Here is a 17,434-nt window from a genome sequence, read left to right as displayed (position 1 = left end):
ATTCTGTGGGTTCTTAAGAACAAAAGAGGTTCAAGTGGATTCGTTTCTTGAAGTCTAATTCCACTAAATTATGACCTTTTGTTTACCGGCAATAGCGACATAGGAAATGAAGCGATTAGCGGTGTGCTAATCGCAGTGACTAGAGTGAAATTGTGTTTATCTGAGCTCGCAGGCTCGTTGTGGTGGATTGGTCTTTGAACAATGGCACTTTCGGCTAAAGTGCTTTTATCCGTGACTCCTTTAATTCATGTTCTAGAAATGCTTCCTCTCTTTTCTCTTTTTACATTACCATTCATCAGTTTTTGAGGGCTGAAGCCTTTGTTTCTCTAAAGAATGCAAAAACGTCTAAAACATGCCTGTATCCTGTTTTATGTGCGTTTAGAGGCGTACAATTAATTTGAATCATCCAATTTCTAATACTTTACGATGTCCTTGAACATTGGATTTTAAAAAAATTTCACATTTATTTTTTATTTTTTAGAGTTCAGGCAGGACTTTTTCAGAGTAATATTTTAAAGCGATTAATTTTTTTCTTCACCCATTCGTATGAAATGGAAATGGTCTGATCATCTGTGCAAACCTGTGGCTTCCCTCTCACAGCTGTCCCGCTTCTTCCCATGGTGCATCGGGAGCATGTGGGTTTTTGGGCCATATCAGCTCTCCACACCTGTGCGAGGTGAGAAAGTGGAAGATAATCCCGGCACGGATTTGCCTCATCTCTACGCTTCACAGGAACCTGAACAAACAAAATAAAGTAACCTTATCGGCCATCAAAAGTTAAAAAACTTCCACCATCTGTCGGCACCATCTTTAACTTCAGAGAACTTCCAGCACGAGAAAAAGAAAGCTGCCCTCCGTTGTGCGAACCGTGCGGATGTGTTTACGGTTCAGGGAAGAAACGAGAGATTTGCGGATGGTTTTCTGAGTTCGATCAGACTCAAGGTGAGGCAGGATTAGCGTTAGACGCTTTTCATGGCTTCCGGCTTCAACCTTTATCTCCAAATTGCCTTTCAGGAGGTGAAGTGTGTAAAAAGAGAAAAGCGGCGCTTTTTCTGCCCTTGTCGCTGGAGTCATATATGTGTGTCTCACTCCACTTAAACTGTTTTTGTTAAGCGTAATTTGAAAGCATTGTGTGCGAGCACAACGTGTTGGTTGTTTTGGTTGCTTCAAATTGCCAAAGCGAGATAAGATGATTTGAAGCCTTGAAAAAAAATATGTCGGGGCTTTTGGATGAAAGCATTTTACCTCAAACAAAATTTACTCAAGTACTTCTGACAAAAATCTCGGACAAAGCACACAAAGTTCAATTTATGATGGACATCTCTATTTTTTGTTTCTTTTACTTCAAGTAAACACGCAATTGTATTTCACAGAACTAAAGTGATGCTAGTTAAAGTTCACAAAGAATATAGTTTATAATAACTCCTTATTTTCAATAGAATAACATAACAAATGAAGTTCAAACTGAAATTTCAGTTAGGAACGTAAGTAAATTAGAGTAGACTTGTGCCGGTATTCGGTAATGCGATATATCACGGTAATGAACATGCACGATATTGTTATATTACAAATTATTCTATATTTGGAATGCATTTTAATTTAAGAATACTATACCCATCAACTGGTCAAAATGCACAACACCGCTGTATGCTGCTTCAAAGACTCTTTGTGCTCTGGTGTAAACGAGCACGTATAAGAAGCACACGGAGGAAGACGTGAGGGACGAGCTGAATGAAAGCACATTCACTAGATGGCGCTAAACTGCAGAAAATGTCCTTACCCTGGAAACCCCTCAAATGCCGCGTTTCCACCGAAATTACCCGGAACATTTTTACCAGGAACTTTTTTTCCCAGGAACTTTTTTCCCCCCAGACCTGTTGCTTTCTGCGTTTCCACCGCGGTGTAAAGTACCGGGAAGATTAGGCAAATAGACTGGTGACGTAGGTCTGCGCGCTTTTCTCAATACAAACTGCTGATTAAAAAAAAAAAGTACACTGATTTTGGACGTGCATCCTCGGTAGTTCGTTCTGACTTCGTGCATTCGACTGGGGAGTGTGATGTCCACGACGACGCAAGTCCGGTAAATCTATAAACAGCAGCGTACTTGATAACTTCAGTCAGCTCGTCTTGGCTACTGCAATTTTCCTTACTGTATATTTACAATAAAACGAAATAGGATATCAAATACCACTGCCTCCTTTAGTTTTCATTTAAGCATAATAACAGCTGCAGAAATGTACTTCGTTCAGGGAAATGTGTATATGCAGCCATTACAATGAAACGAAATATTATATAAATTTGCCTTTTTTATTTTCATTTTAACATATAGATAAATTGAATACAGACCAAAGAAAACCTGTTAGATTTACCCCGCAGCTGAATTATATATTATGTTTAACCACTAGAGAGACATCAGAGCCAGCGGCACATATCAGAAGGTCTAGCCCAGGAGAGGCTGCTTCTCTGCGGATACATGAGGACTGAGCTCCCGCTGATCGAGTGGAGCTCACCGTCTACGAGATCGGCGAAACACATTTTTTAAATAGGCACGGTCTTTATAAATAAACCATAGATTTGAGTTTTAAACAACTACTTCTCGCCTGAAATACTTTTAAAATCACATTTCATGACACAATAACAGTAATATTTGAAAATGATCCGAATAAATGGTGGTTGAACTCAACCAATGCTGCGTGAACTCAGATAGCTTTGGCTACTGCAATTTTCCCCTCAGTATATTTACAATAAAACGAAATGGGATATAAAATACCACTGCCTCCTTTCGTTTTCATTTAAACATAATAACAGCTGCAGAAATGTACTTAGTTCAGGGATATGTGTAACGTTATACAGTCATTACAATGAAACGAAATATATAGACTTGCCTTTTTTATTTTCATTTTAACATATAGATAAATTGAATACAGACCAAAGAAAACCTGTTAGATTTACCCCGCAGCTGAATTATATTTTATGTTTAACCACTAAAGAGACGTCAGAGCCAGCGGCACATATCAGAAGGTCTAGCCGATTTGAGGCTGCTTCTCGGCGGATACATGAGGTCTGAGCTCCCGCTGATCGAGTGGAGCTCACCGTCTACGAGGTCGGCGAAACACATTTTTAAATAGGCGCTGTCTTTATAAATAAACAACAGATTTGAGTTTTAAACAACTACATTCTCGCCTGAAATACTTTTAAAATTACATTTCATGACACAATAACAGTAATATTTTGAAAATGTTTATCCGAATAAATGGTGGTTGAACTCAACCAATGCTGCGTGAACTCAACCAATCAGCATGTGTAGTGCCAAAGTCCCGCCCCCGAAAGTTCCTGAACTTTGAAAAAGTACCACCTCGCCAGCAGGGACTTTCTGGGGGGCATTTTTTTACCCGGAACTTTTATTTAGTTCCTGGTTCCTGCGGTGGAAACACACCAAGTACCGGACCAAGTCCCTAGTTCCTGGGTAAAGTTCCTGCGGTGGAAACGCGGCTAAATAAACCTTTCTGAAACATTTTTAAATAGCCATTCAGATTTGTATATTTGCTATGATGTTCACCACAGTGCCAAATACTTAAGTATTAAGACTTAATAGGTTATTTTAATCTGGACTACAACGTGCCATAGATGTAGTTTGAAAATATTTAGATTTTTTACTCTTAATTCACACTTTACACCAGGGCTTAATTTTTAACATTAGTTAATTAATTGGTTAACGTAAACTGCCAATGACAAATTCATCTGAACATTCATTAATCTTAGGTATTCCAATATTTAATAACATGCTGTTAAAATGTAAAGTTCCAACTGTATTATTTAATGAGCTAACATGAACTATGACTTGTATTTTTATTTAACAAAGATTAATAACTTTTGTGGCAAATGTAGCTATTGTGAATGTTAATCATTAACTAATGAGATTATAAAGTGTTACCTGTGGGTCTTTATAAGTCTTTTGCACTTTAATCTGTGCAAAACTTTTAACTTTATATATTTTTCTTTATTGTTTTATTTTATTTAAATGTTCAGTTATTTTTGTGATTAGAAAAAAGTTATTTAACCTATTATATTATATTATACTATATTTTGAGCACTTTTTTAAAACTAAATTTCAATACCGTGATAATACCGTTTACCGTGATAAAAGTATGAGCAATTAATCACAACAGGAAAATAGGACAGGAAAACAGGATATCGTAATTTATTAATAACGCTAAGAATAGTGCATTTAATGATGTTCAACCAACATAATTTTATTTTGGTCAAGTCAAATGACATCCCCATCAACCAGTAAAATTTTTATTGATTTACCATGTGCTTCACATTTTATAAAAAATAATAATAATAACTCAGAGACCAAAAAAATATGAGCGCCATGCATAACTGACAAAGTCCTATTATGGGATGCATATTTGGTGTAGCTGGTACTCTTGACCAGCATAGGCAGACAGTATAATAGCATTTGTGCATGTGTCTTAGGTTCATTTCTGAAAGGTGGAGAAACAAGTCTGTACTTATTTCAGAAGGTGTTGATGATGGTGATAGGAATGCATCAGAAAATCAGTAATTAAAGAAGTTGTTGAGGACCAAAGAGGATAGAAGCAATGAAGGTGAGGGCAGTGATGAAGAACAGGTTGTTGTAAGTCAGGCCTTTGGTTACAATATTGTATGCCAGTTTGAAAGATGTGATCCATTCACAACAAAGATGCCAATGTCTATTGATACACAATCTTTCTCTCTTTCTCTGTTCCTCTATTTATGTATATATACACATACACACATATTTTAGTTGTGATAATTTCAGAATGCATCAGCGTACAAAACAAAGTGGTTGCATTCAAGTTTTTGGCCTTAGTCAAGCTCTAGATGTCAGTGCTGAATGAGTTTGGCCTGCACTGTTGTGATAATATATCGATTCGCCAAGTGTCTTTGATTCAGAATGCACCTTGTTTCATTTGTCACAGCTCGTTTATTCGTTCGATTTGACACCATTAAACTACTTAATGGACCTTCCCGGGCCTTTTAACGTCAACAGATGGGAGAACAGACCTCAGAGCATCTTACCTGAGTTATAAGAGCATCAACGTCAATCTTTCACCTGGTGCTGCAAACGTGACCCACCTGCTCAACGTGTCGAGCTGAAGAAACCAGCTTCTGTCTAAGAAAGTGGAATCCAACAGTTCATAAACAGTGAGACCGTACAATTTAGTAGCACAGTTTCACCACAATGTCAGAAAGACATACTCACCATTAAAAAAAAATAAGTAAATACATGAAAAAACTAATTCAAATACATGAAATATAGAAAAAAGTTATAATACATTTGTAAATTAATACACATATATATATATATATATATATATGCATAGACTGCATAAAAACAAGTCTTTAATGTTTAACATTTTGAAAATGGCCAAAGACTGATAAAATTGAGATAGAGGTCAATCAATAACATAATAATAGTTTTTATACATTCACTATTTGAAGAAGACTTGTTGATTATGATTTTATATTATCGTTATAATTGTAATAACTTCGGCACTGTTGACTACAGTATGGTTATTTTCAGAGGCAACTCAGGCAAGACCTATTTCGCCTCAGAGACTGCGATATGTTATGTTTTTCTTGTTGAGAAAATAATATTTATAATATTTTTTAATTGGATAGTCTTTATATTGCATATAATTGTAATTCTTATTCGGAAACAGCGTTCTACTTACGTTTCCCGCCTAGTTTCATCGTGTAGGTCACAGACTTTGGTCAACCAATTTGTGGGCGTGGCTTCTTTATCAACGGCTCAACAAAGGCGGCCTTTGGGCTTGTGATCGTTTGTTTTCAGACTGTAAACGTTATTAAAGCTGCGGTAGGGAACTTTTGACGCTCTAGCGGTTAATAAACAGAACTGCTTGCGTCTTGGGGAAGAACATCGTAGCCGGAACTACTTCTCTCTGTTTATGTCAATGAAAAATCACAAAGGTACTGGATTACTCCGCCGCGGTACCCGAAGCAATCTAAAATAGTCCGAATATAAACACTTATTATAGGTGCACCCTAGTGATTCAAGCTAAAAACACGGTTTGGAAAATGGATTCATGGTGTACTCGCTTATTATATACATTTTTCTACATTTTGAACACAAACAAAGTTACGGACCGCAGCTCTGATTGGTTGATTTCTTACCGGGAGAGGATGTATTCCTGCAAATGGCAATAGGACCACTGGGAGGAGCCAGAGGAGCTTGATTTTTTTCACAGATTATCTGTCTCATATTCTACTGTCAGGACATAATGACAGGTTTAACAAATATGTAAAAAATATATATTTACAAAAGTTACCTACTGCAGCTTTAACGGTCTATTTATGTTTTTCATATGGGTGTTTTATTACTTTATTTCATATTCAAAATGTTAGGCTTTAATATTAACCTTTTAAAATGAAAAAAGTTAAATAAATAAATAAATAAAATAAAATAAATTATTATTGTTACTTTACTTTTTGAATGTTTATTTGCTCATATCCAGTTGGACATGTTTAAGGTATGTTTCTGGATATTATAAAATTAGGTTAAAAGACATGAATAAACGGATGGTGAAAGCTTCGCTCTCTCAGTTTCTCTGTCTTTTTCAGATAGACGTTTCATTTGCATGCTGACCTTCATCCGAATGTGAGTTTGCCCTTTCCAAACTAAGGCCGCACACTGCAGGAAGAGCAGCACGAGATGCCACAGAATCTGTGATTTTAGGAGCGCAGCGCCTGTGAAGTGAGATTAGAGCCTCAATCAGTGCTGTCTGTAACAACCGAAGCTACAGAAATGTTGGTTTGAAAGATTATGGAACTGATCTGTTGAGGTCTTGTTTGCATTATATGCATATTATTATTTATTATTTTTTGTATTCCACAGTAAATGGCAACTATTTCTTTTGTAAAATATTATTATTAAATTGTTCATAAATGTAAATATTATTGTTGCATACCTTACAGTGTATTTACACAATATAAAATACCTTAATTTAAATTTCTAGGTTGTCCAAATTCTAAAGCTCAGCCTCTGCAGCCATCTAGTGGCCAGTAAGTAACACCACTAGTACTAAATAAAAAAATTAAAACATAAAAAGAGTGAAACGCCTGTACTGAGGTACGAACTACGTGATGGGCGTGGCTTGGTCATTCTGTCTTCCTATTGGTCTAAACCCGGGAAGCGTTTTGTTCGCGTCAGTTTCTGCTCTGTTTGAAACAATAAACAACTCGAGTTTCTCGGTTCATAAAAGGATGAATTGACGGTGGTGCTTTAAGGTATGGTATAAATTACTACAGCTTGAGACATTTGCAAGTCAATTAAATTTAACCTGCGTTTGTAGTAACTGTTTGCCCTGTAGTATTTCCTAATGCGTATACTTTGTGTATACTACAGTAATAACATGTTTTTGTACATTTTACCATTAGAATACCATGTTTTTTTGGCTTTAAAAAAAAAACTTTAATAACTTAATTTATATTTATACATGTATTTTTGTTCGTTGTTAAATCATTTTCTTTCATAATATATTATCCAATGTGAAATTTTAAAAATGTATATGAAAATGTCAAGCAATTGATCATTATAAAGTGACCAACCAAGTGACCAACATCTAGTGTAAGTTCACGTTTTATTAATTTACTAATTTTAAAATTTAATTCCATGCATCAACTGTCAAAATAATAATGTTCAATAATAAGTAAGTTGTGTGTCAAGTATTGTTCATTATTGTAAAGTGCATACACTGATACAATTTATGCAAGAACGGTTTAGAAAAAAAGTAAAGCATATTTTTTTAACTATTTATTTTAAAAGAACCTACATTTGGGAATGTGCGATTGCTTTGTCAAGTTGCAGGAGTGGGTTTCAGGAAACATTTTATTTTACCCCAAAAAGGCTCCTTTATTAATTTGTAAACTGTAGACAGTCGGTGTTTGTGTTGCATTTAACAGTATCATCGTAAAGCTGAAGGAACATGAGGAATTCTTCCCGCTTTTCCACTCGTTCATTCTGGAACTTCTGCAATCGCTGATAGAGGTCGAACCGTTCATCCAATAATATTCTATTGCACTAAAATCATGATTTGTTTACCAAAATAAAAAATAAAAATCTTGTTAGTCATTGTGGCACTGGTTGGGTTTCCTCTGTTTCAGAAATCCCGACTCTAGACGACGTTTTACCCACAGTATGTTTTCTCAAAGGCTGCTGATGTTTTGTAAAGCACCATGTGGATTCACATCAGCGTCCATTTCATTGTAAGTGTTCATATTATTATTTTTTTAAATAAATTATCATTTTTGCTGTTTTTTTGAATCCGCTCACAACTGCAGTTACTCTCAAAAGCTCATTTCGTAACATCACAACCAGCTAGTTTTATTCAAAAATCTCTTCTAAAAGAATCAGAACGTAGATTTGGCTCAGGTTTGCAAACGTCCATCAGTCCGTGTCCTCTGAGGCGCTGGCGTGTCCCTGAAGTTTCTCCATGATCAGACTGTTGGAAGGTGCGTTAGTGATGAGTGTTAAGACGAACGTGGACGTCTCCTTGAAGACGTGTCGTATGACCGTACACGCCGCCAGGTCCTCGATGTGAAAACCAGCGTGATGCTGTAGAATAGAGTCCGGCGTCTGAGCGCCAAAAAACTGCAACAGGAAACAATCAGGGTTTTATAAAGTTTGTAAATATTTGAAGTCACTTATGGACAGATATACATGAACTTTTCATCTGTTTGGACTGAGACGAAGGTACTTACAGCTTTTCCTGACAGTGGATTGATGAAATCGGCCCAGTATCCCCCTCTCCACAGCGTGAAGCAGATTTCTTTAGCACCTCTGACAAACTGCAATCAGATGTTTAAATAACACTTATATACTTCGTTTTTTTCAGCAAGGATGCACTGAATTCACTGAAAGCGGCAGTAAAGACATTTATAATGTTACAATAGATTTCTATTTCAAATAAAAAAAAATCCTAAAAGATTTCAACAAAAAATATTAAGCAGCATGACTGATTGAAACATAATTGTGTAAATTATGAGAATGTGTGGTTGAATGTTCTAGTCCGACTCACATGATCTAGTAGTTTCTGTTGATCTTGGTCCTGATCTTCTGCGGCCGTCTTCTGCTTCCTCTGTGTTACGGTGACGACAGTGATGGGACTCGCAGGCAGCACTGGGAAAAACAGCTCCAGCTCTGCCCAAGACCAACAACCAATCGATTCAGAAACTGTCCGTGTGAAGAGGTTGGACATGTTGTATGAGACACAGTACCTTTCTTCAGCAGCTCTGGACAGGAACGCATGGAGCACTCCACATCTGACTGACTGAAATAGTGTTCAGCTTTACTGACTCTCTGCGCCGCACCCTGAACAAACAAACAAACAAACAGAAGAATCAGCACCACAACTGAAGAACCCAAGGATTCCTGAGCAGAGTTTTACCTGATACTCATTCACAAACTGAGAGAGGATGAACTCGTGTCTCTCTGTGCTGGATGGGGCGGTTAAAACATCCGGGACCGTCCTGTGAACCAGCCCCTTCATCTGTAACCCGGAACCCTTCAGGTGACAGTCGAAACCCACATTGCCTGGCAACTGGAAGCGCTGATCCTGAGGCCCGAACGGACCCATGGTCTCATCTGGCCACACTGTCCTGGGACCTGTCAGACAGACCAGTACTTTTACTTTCATCTCAAAGCACCGCAGGATAACAGCTGGCCATTTTAATCTATCCATCTACACAAAAAGTAAGACTTTCACACACTTATCACATTATGAACTGTTACATTATATTATTAAACACATTTTTAACACTATACAGTATAACACTTTATAAATAGACATTAAGTACATGTATAAATAATATTAAAATACATCATATTTTATATTGTTGTATGATATAATTAAAATATGAATAAATATAAATAAAATAAAAATAATCAAAACATTTTAATGTTAATATCAATAAATTAGATATAGGTATTGTTAATTTTGATATTAAACATTTAATGTTCAACGACATATTAATAAACAATATTTTATATATATATATATATATATATATATATATATATATATATATATATATATATAATATAATGTAAATATAATAATATATTTATATGAATCATATTTTACAACACCTTTTATTATATATTTTAATTGTATTATTTATGCATATATATATACACACACACACAAATAAAAATACAATTAAAATAAATATTAAATTTTTTAAGCTAATTTAAAGTTAAATATATTAATAAAACAAAGCTATTAATAGATAAAATATGTTAACAATTTTTAATGTTGTTTTAATTATACAATGAAATGTATTAACTTTAAATGCATATCTATAACAAATAAATATCATATATAAATATATATATACATACATATACATATATATATATATATATATATATATATATAAAATACACACTTAAACCAAAAAAAAATCATGGTTACTATAGTTAAACCATAGTAACCACAAATTAACCACGGTTTTGCTTCACTAACCATAGTTTAACCATGGTATTTGTAGTAAAACTGTGGTTATACAAATGGTAATCATTACGCCAAAAACACAGTTACTACACTTTTACTACAGAAAACCACGATGTTGTTGTCACAGAAGTGTTCGTAATGTCAATTCCACACCTGAGTTTTGAGATGGCACAGCTATATACGGCTCATCTGATCCAGACGAACCCGCTGCTGAAAAACCTCTGACGGCCATGAACCTCTGAGCCAGTGTGTGACCCACAGACGACTGACTCACCTGTCTCACCCTCCTGCACAGCACCTGTGTTAATAACACACACACAGCGTTACAGCACACACACACACACACACACACACACACACACACACACACGAAGGACTGGGGCTGCAGTCTGTGTAACACTCACACTCGCCATAATGTGTGCACAGCTTCACCTCACTGCAGTCTGCAACAAACAAATACAACACTCTTTACAAGAGAATAAGAACAATTAATAATTATAACAATAACTTTCATAAAGTCCAAGAAAATTTATTATATACATAACTATAAATAAATATATATCTATGTAAAAAAAAAAAAAAGGATTCTCATAGTAGACTAATATTATTTGAGACAGTGTTTCAATGTGTTAACCCCTTATCACTCACATTTTTGAACATAGACTTGAAAGTGCATGATCCAAACCTAATTTTTATAATTCATGACTGAAAATATTTTGTAACATGATTTTGATGTACCGTTTTCATGGTAATGCAATGTTTGATTTTAAAATGGGTTTCAAAGGATACATTTTGAGATTTTAAGTGCTATATCATTTCTGATGATTTCTGAAGTGTGATAGAGAAAAAGGCAACACTGCCCCGTTATGATGTAGTTTTTTGAGGTGCACTCCTGCCATAAATTAATCTATTAGTTATCCTACATAATTTTTAACAAAAAAAGATTTGTAAAATGTCTATTTAGGAGTCTTAGACCTTTCCAACGATATACAGTTTATTAAGATTAGATTAAGATTTAATTTTAATATAGTAAAATACACGTAGGTTACAGGTTAAATTATATTAAACATTATTTTAACAAAAAAAAAAAATCCATAACAGCACTTTTTACGTAACGTAAATAAACCTAACAAGACGTTATGTGTCTAAACACATTTAAGTAATACGTGTACACATGATCATGGAAGAGGTTGATTATGTTTGTCTTTTCATCATAAATCATCTTTTAATTACGTCACACACACTCCACTGTTATGATCCTCTCACTTTCACTTCAAACGCGATTGAAGAACGACACAAAACGCGACTTTAAGCTCAAACTGTGCTCGATGCGCTCTTCTGGTATAATAGATCTACATGACACGGGTTTAATCGGGATCTGTCGTTGTTTTAAATGTGTTTTTAAGGAAAAGTACAGCGTGTCCTCCAGTTAACGTTACTCACCCAGTTTGTCTTCACAAGGTTCTGCTGATCTCACGTTCGCACGCCGAGCGTGATGACGTCATGACGGAGCGCCGCAGAGAAGACGGCTGCGAAAAAAATGTAATATGTACATGTTGAGTCATTGAATAGTAAAATATGAAACATGAAAATGTTAAAATAAATAAACAATTTTTTTAATGTTAAAAATATTCAAATTTATATTAATCAACATTAAATGAACACATATGAAATCTCGCATGCGTTTACAGACCACGTCCACTAGGTGTCAGCAAAGGAGAAGCAAGCGCTTGCTATTCTGCATCTGTGCCACTGATCTATAACAGAAAATATTATTATACACATCACAAGTGAGTTCTGCTAAAAATGTAATTTTAATGGCACTATAAGAAGCCACAGACAAAAAAAAGAAGCAAGAAAAATCAAAGAGCAAAGGAGAAAGAGACAGCAGTGGCAGGGTTATAAAAGAGTGGGAAGCTGTCACATGAAGTGAATGTCGCTAAACAGGAAGGTTAGACGGGACGAATGTGTCAGCAGGCCAGAGAAATCCTGTTTGAAGGGCAGTGCTCCTCCTCCCTGAAGACTGACGCGTCCTCACGATGAGGTTTGTGCCAGAGGCTTTAACTCTCTCAGATATTCACTCCCGCATCTGCATCACTAGCGGCCGCCCGCCATCTGGCACGTGGACACGGGACGACGAGCAGGTCAGCAGGCCTTGGAGACCAGGGTTACCAGGTTTTCACGAAAAAACTATTGCTGCCCAAACCAAAGCCACTAGAAGGCAAGCCCTTAACTATTGGCCAAAAAAAGCATGACATTTTCACACCTTAAAAAAAAAAAATCTACCTCAGGTTGTTAATCACATTTACACAATGCCTCCAGAACTTTCGTCCATGATATGAAAACAAAATCCAATAGGGGTTGATTTTCGGAGTTTTTCGCATTAGCAAGCATTTTCAGAGTTTTTTTGACAACAAAGTTGGCTGTTGGATTGAGAATTTTATTTAAAAAACAAAACAACTGTCATGTTCACACTGCCCCATCAAACTTAGAGTCACAGAGAGTCAAGTAACACTGTGTCTTTAAAAAAATGTCTTTGCGTGTCGTTCTTCGCCTGAAAAGACGTCAAATAAAATGAAAGAGACCGTGCTTGAAGCGCTTTAAGTGAAATATGCACATCATCATGGCAAGGGTTCGTGGAAAATCATTTCACACTACTCCGACATTACACAACCCAACAAACGTCAATTAAACATGTTCAGTCGGGTGAAAACAAACTCCACCTAACGCCAGCACACTGATCCAACAAACTCCAACAGAGCAGTTTGATGATGTTTATCTGTCTGTGCAGTGTGAATTGTCCTTTTAGGTGGTTATAGGTGTGTTATGTGGTTGCTAAGATGTTATGACTGGTTTCAGTCATGTTGCTATGTGTTTTTCTTTAAAGAAATACAATGTTCTGGGTGCTTGCAAGCAAGACAGCTTAATGGGATGAAGAGACTTCAGGGAACACTTCTGAACCTGATGATTCACTGACTCGTTCATTAAAACCAACTGAACTGAATTCACCAAAATGAATCTGGAATGCCAACTTCTGTCATCCATGGGCTACTTTTTTCAACAAGAAGAAATAGCAAGGCCAGATGTTTCAAAGTGAAAACAATATGAGTGATAAAAACAGGAGTGTGTGTGTGGAAGCGTCCTAATTCAGAGCCGTCGCCTGCTGCGCTCCAGTCTTAGAAAATGCGACATGGGAGCGGTTCTGAATCGTGTTCAGAATCTTAATTACTTGGCATTTGTCAATGGAAGATATTAAACTGTGTGTGATTATATCTGTCTTCTCATCACGCTAGAAACTGGAGTCTGAAGGACATGTTTAAGCTGTAGGACACACAGTATTAAAACAAAAAACGGATTTAGCTGCTTCTGTGTGCTGAAAAAAAAAAAAAGGAGTAGATAACAGACAGCTTCCTCCTCCTTGGTCCATTCTCGCACGTAATCATAATCAAATCAATGCTTGATGGATAGCATTCAAGTGCCCACATTCTTCACCGCAATTATCAAATTTTATGCAAAAATATGTCACAGAACAGAAGTAAAATTGGCATTTAGCAAATCAAGTTATTTTTTATTTTTCCCAAATTTCTGTCACATTCTCTTCAAGTTAAACCAAACTTTTATTTTGACATTTATGTTTCTGTTTGCATATGACATGACAATGGTTTTATTAAAAAGAAATGGTAAAATGCTCAGGAAGTGACTCTCAGATTATGTTCATGTGTTCATATTTAGAGTCGGTAGAGGCTGAAAACACAGCGAGCGTCCTGTGTGCTTCAGTAAGAGCGTAGTAAACGAAATCATGCGTCTGCGCCATTCATTCACACAGAGACACGCACAACATGCACCATTCATATTTAAATGGTATTTTAGCAGCTTAATATTCACAGACACTAGTTCATATCACATTTTTACTATAAATACTGTGATTGGATTCGGTCCGCATTGCTGAAACCATAGGGCCCTATCTCTGCACATTACAGTAATAAAATGGGCGTTCTTTTTCCGAATGGAGCATGTAATGAGGTCACTCTAATAGTTTAGACTTCAAACTCCTCGTATTTCTGGTCCGGAGCAGAAACGTGCGAGTCAGAACGGAGCCGTTTATTGCTGAGCTGTCAAGCTCCGAGAGCCCCAGTGCCAAGAATCAGCACTTTTCCAGGGCCGTTGCACTTCTCGTCCTCCCTCTCGTCCTCTCTCAGGAGAGATGGTAGGGGGCTGCTGGAGCCTCATTAACTTGCCTGCTATGATTTCGCAGCCCTCAGAGGAGCGCGATGGTCGCTTGCTGAGAGAACTGACTGCATCTGTCACCTAAAACTCACAAGCGCCGCGGAGCTGCTAGAGAACTTTGGGACAAGCCTGATGTTTCACAAAGCTTAAAAAACAACAACTTTCCATGTCATTACATGTAAACAGAGCAATTGTAATTCCTGTTCGCCCCATGCAAGTAAAAGTGTAACCGCAGCTGGTCTTTGAACCAAAGCCGACTGACAGGAAACGAGTCTTTACTGTAATCTTCCCCCTCAGCAACAGGTTTTACACACCCTGACTTGTTTAACCCTTCACAAGAAACTCTTGTGCTCTCAGGGAGATTTAGTAGGTGTTTGTGTGATGTTCATTGAGCTGGCTGCCGACGAAAGTTTACATTTTTGCAGTCTGGTCACCTCAGGACTGCCGGTCTAAACCGGGCCACTAGTGCCATGAGTTCTTGGAGTTCAAGTTTGACATTCTTCTTTCAAAGATCAGTACATTATCTGATGACAGCATTTCTGGTTTTAACTCTTCCAAGGTATTCTGCCTTAAGCATGGTATTGGATTAAGAGGAATTCGATTATTCCAGTTCTAATAATGAGGGGAAAAAGAGTATATTATCATAAATAATGATTAAAAAATATAGATTTTTTTAATGGTGTTTTAGAGTCAGGTTTTGAGTTAGTAAAAAGAACCGGTTCATAACACTGAATCATTCATAATCAGATTTCACTGATCGCGTTTCATGCTCTGAGTCACTAAAACGAAGTGGTTCATAAGAGTGATTCGTTCGGGATTCATAGACAATTAACTACAGAGACAACTCATGAGAGTCATTTTGTTCAGGATCCGGACTGCACTGGTTGAGCTAAATGTGCTCAGAAGATGAATTGGTAACACTTTCTATGAAGCCCGTATTCATAATACATTAAAAGGGTATTCTTAAGGCTTTATAATGAATGCATAATGCATTGCTAAATAAACAACTCGTATCATCTCATGAATATTCAATAGAAACATTTAATATATTATAATATTTACTTATTTGTGGTTATAGCTTTTAAGAGTATGATGTTTTATAACACAATGAGCACGTTGCATCAACTTTTACAACGGATTATATTTCTCATAGTTATAATGTGCTAGAAGTCTCATATTTTGCTGTTTTTCTGATGCTACTTTACTTAAAGCGGTCAAAGACCACTCATAAGTAATATAATAATAATAATACATTTATCTCAAATAGCCATAAGATCAGATATCAGATCGGATGAATGTGTAATATGACACATTTGCTTTGAACTATTTTTATTGTAATTATTTTGATGGTACCCCTTAGACAGCTGTTGAGTAACTCTGCAACTGTATTAACTAGCGGTCATTGGAGTATTAGTATGTCTGCTACTGTACATATATGCAAACACTTTATTTTGATGGTCAACCAACAGATAAACTGACATAGGTGTCTTTGCAAGTACGTCAGCTGATTCTACCATTCTTGAGCATACTGATACACTCATGAGAGTTAGTTGGGATGTATTGGCAAAGTTGCTTGTAATCGATTGATTAAGGGGACCATCAAAATAAAATGTAACCATATAAAACATTTCATACATTTTTTTCAGTTGGATTATTAAGCTCACATCAATTAATGAACATTAGCTCCACAGGAAACACTCAAGTAACACTCAACATCTAACCACACACAAGCTGTAGTAAGATACTGTGCAGATCTTAAACAATGTCAAGATATGATACAGTCCATTATACTGTAAATGAAGTAGATTTAATATGGTGTTCACTGGGTGTTATAAATAATCATACTCTTAAACGTATAACCACATATACATAAGTATTATGATGCATTATAATTGTAGCTATGATTATTCATGAACTGATAATACATATAAGTTTTTTATAATGCATTATGCATTCATTATAAAGCCTTAAAAAATACCATTATAATGTATTTTAAATATGGGCTTCATTGAAAGTGTTACCAATGAGTTTCACATGTCACAAAGAGTCACGCGTTCAGAATTGAGCTACACTAGCTGTGCTGCATCTCTCTGATTCACTACAGAGATCGTTTCATAAGAGTGATTTGTTCAGGAACTGAACTACGCTGGATGGACTGTAAGAAAGATTTACTACAAATTGAAGACTCTTAAGAATCATTTCGTTTATTAGTACTGGTGGCACTGTATAGTCTTGATCTACAAAACGGCCTATAAGATGTATTCCTTCTGAACTGGACTATACCGATCACACTAATTATTATTTTTTAATTCAATAAGAAGAACCAGAGATGTTCATTCAGGAATCAAACTGCACTACGCTCTTTATTTCATGCTGTAGATTTATAAGCTGTGTCGTGTCGCTGCTCAATGCAGAAACTCGTTCACAGTATTTTATTACGAGTAAACACCATTGAAAACATTATAAAAGACTGTTTTTTTTTTCTCAGTATAAACAGCCTAGGCAAAAAACCCACATAACACAATTCTGTGCTAGTCAGGACTTTATACTTTCTGTGAAAAAAAAAAAACTGCTGTCAGTTGAATTTGTGCAGAGCGCCGTGTCTCTGCTCCGAGGGCTGTCAGTTCAGCCGGTACCCAGAAGACCCCTCTCTGTCCCGGGGAACACAGCGCTCTGATCTGTGTGGGTTT

At 36.3% G+C, this 17,434-nt stretch overlaps 1 protein-coding gene and 1 long non-coding RNA gene across 3 annotated transcripts in view; both read right to left on the bottom strand.

The window, feature by feature from the left end:
• Positions 1-6,797, bottom strand: part of LOC113039465 (uncharacterized) — a 35,015-nt gene extending 28,218 nt beyond the window's left edge. Inside the window, exons 1-3 of one of the 2 annotated variants that reach the window (XR_003275015.1) lie at positions 6,653-6,797; positions 5,065-5,158; positions 581-736 (exon numbers count right to left, since the gene is read on the bottom strand). This is a non-coding gene — a long non-coding RNA (uncharacterized LOC113039465). The remainder of the gene's footprint in view (positions 1-580; positions 737-5,064; positions 5,159-6,652) is intronic. The other variant, XR_003275014.1, reaches the window with a different exon arrangement.
• Positions 6,798-8,327: 1,530 nt separating this feature from the next.
• Positions 8,328-12,059, bottom strand: LOC113039462 (methylmalonic aciduria and homocystinuria type D homolog, mitochondrial-like). The gene is made up of 8 exons (XM_026197347.1): positions 11,961-12,059; positions 10,922-10,960; positions 10,671-10,815; positions 9,453-9,670; positions 9,283-9,376; positions 9,084-9,205; positions 8,767-8,853; positions 8,328-8,656 (listed from the first exon to the last, which is right to left on the bottom strand). The coding sequence occupies exons 2-8, from the start codon at positions 10,928-10,930 to the stop codon at positions 8,453-8,455; spliced, it is 879 nt and encodes a 292-aa protein (XP_026053132.1). The 5' UTR covers positions 10,931-10,960; positions 11,961-12,059; the 3' UTR covers positions 8,328-8,452.
• Between the last annotated feature and the right edge of the window lie 5,375 nt (positions 12,060-17,434).

The sequence above is a fragment of the Carassius auratus genome, chromosome 22 (assembly GCF_003368295.1).
Source record: "Carassius auratus strain Wakin chromosome 22, ASM336829v1, whole genome shotgun sequence".
Classification (NCBI taxonomy): domain Eukaryota; kingdom Metazoa; phylum Chordata; class Actinopteri; order Cypriniformes; family Cyprinidae; genus Carassius; species Carassius auratus.
The sequence above is the reverse complement of the archived record's forward strand: the minus strand, read 5'-3'. Positions and strand labels throughout refer to the sequence as shown.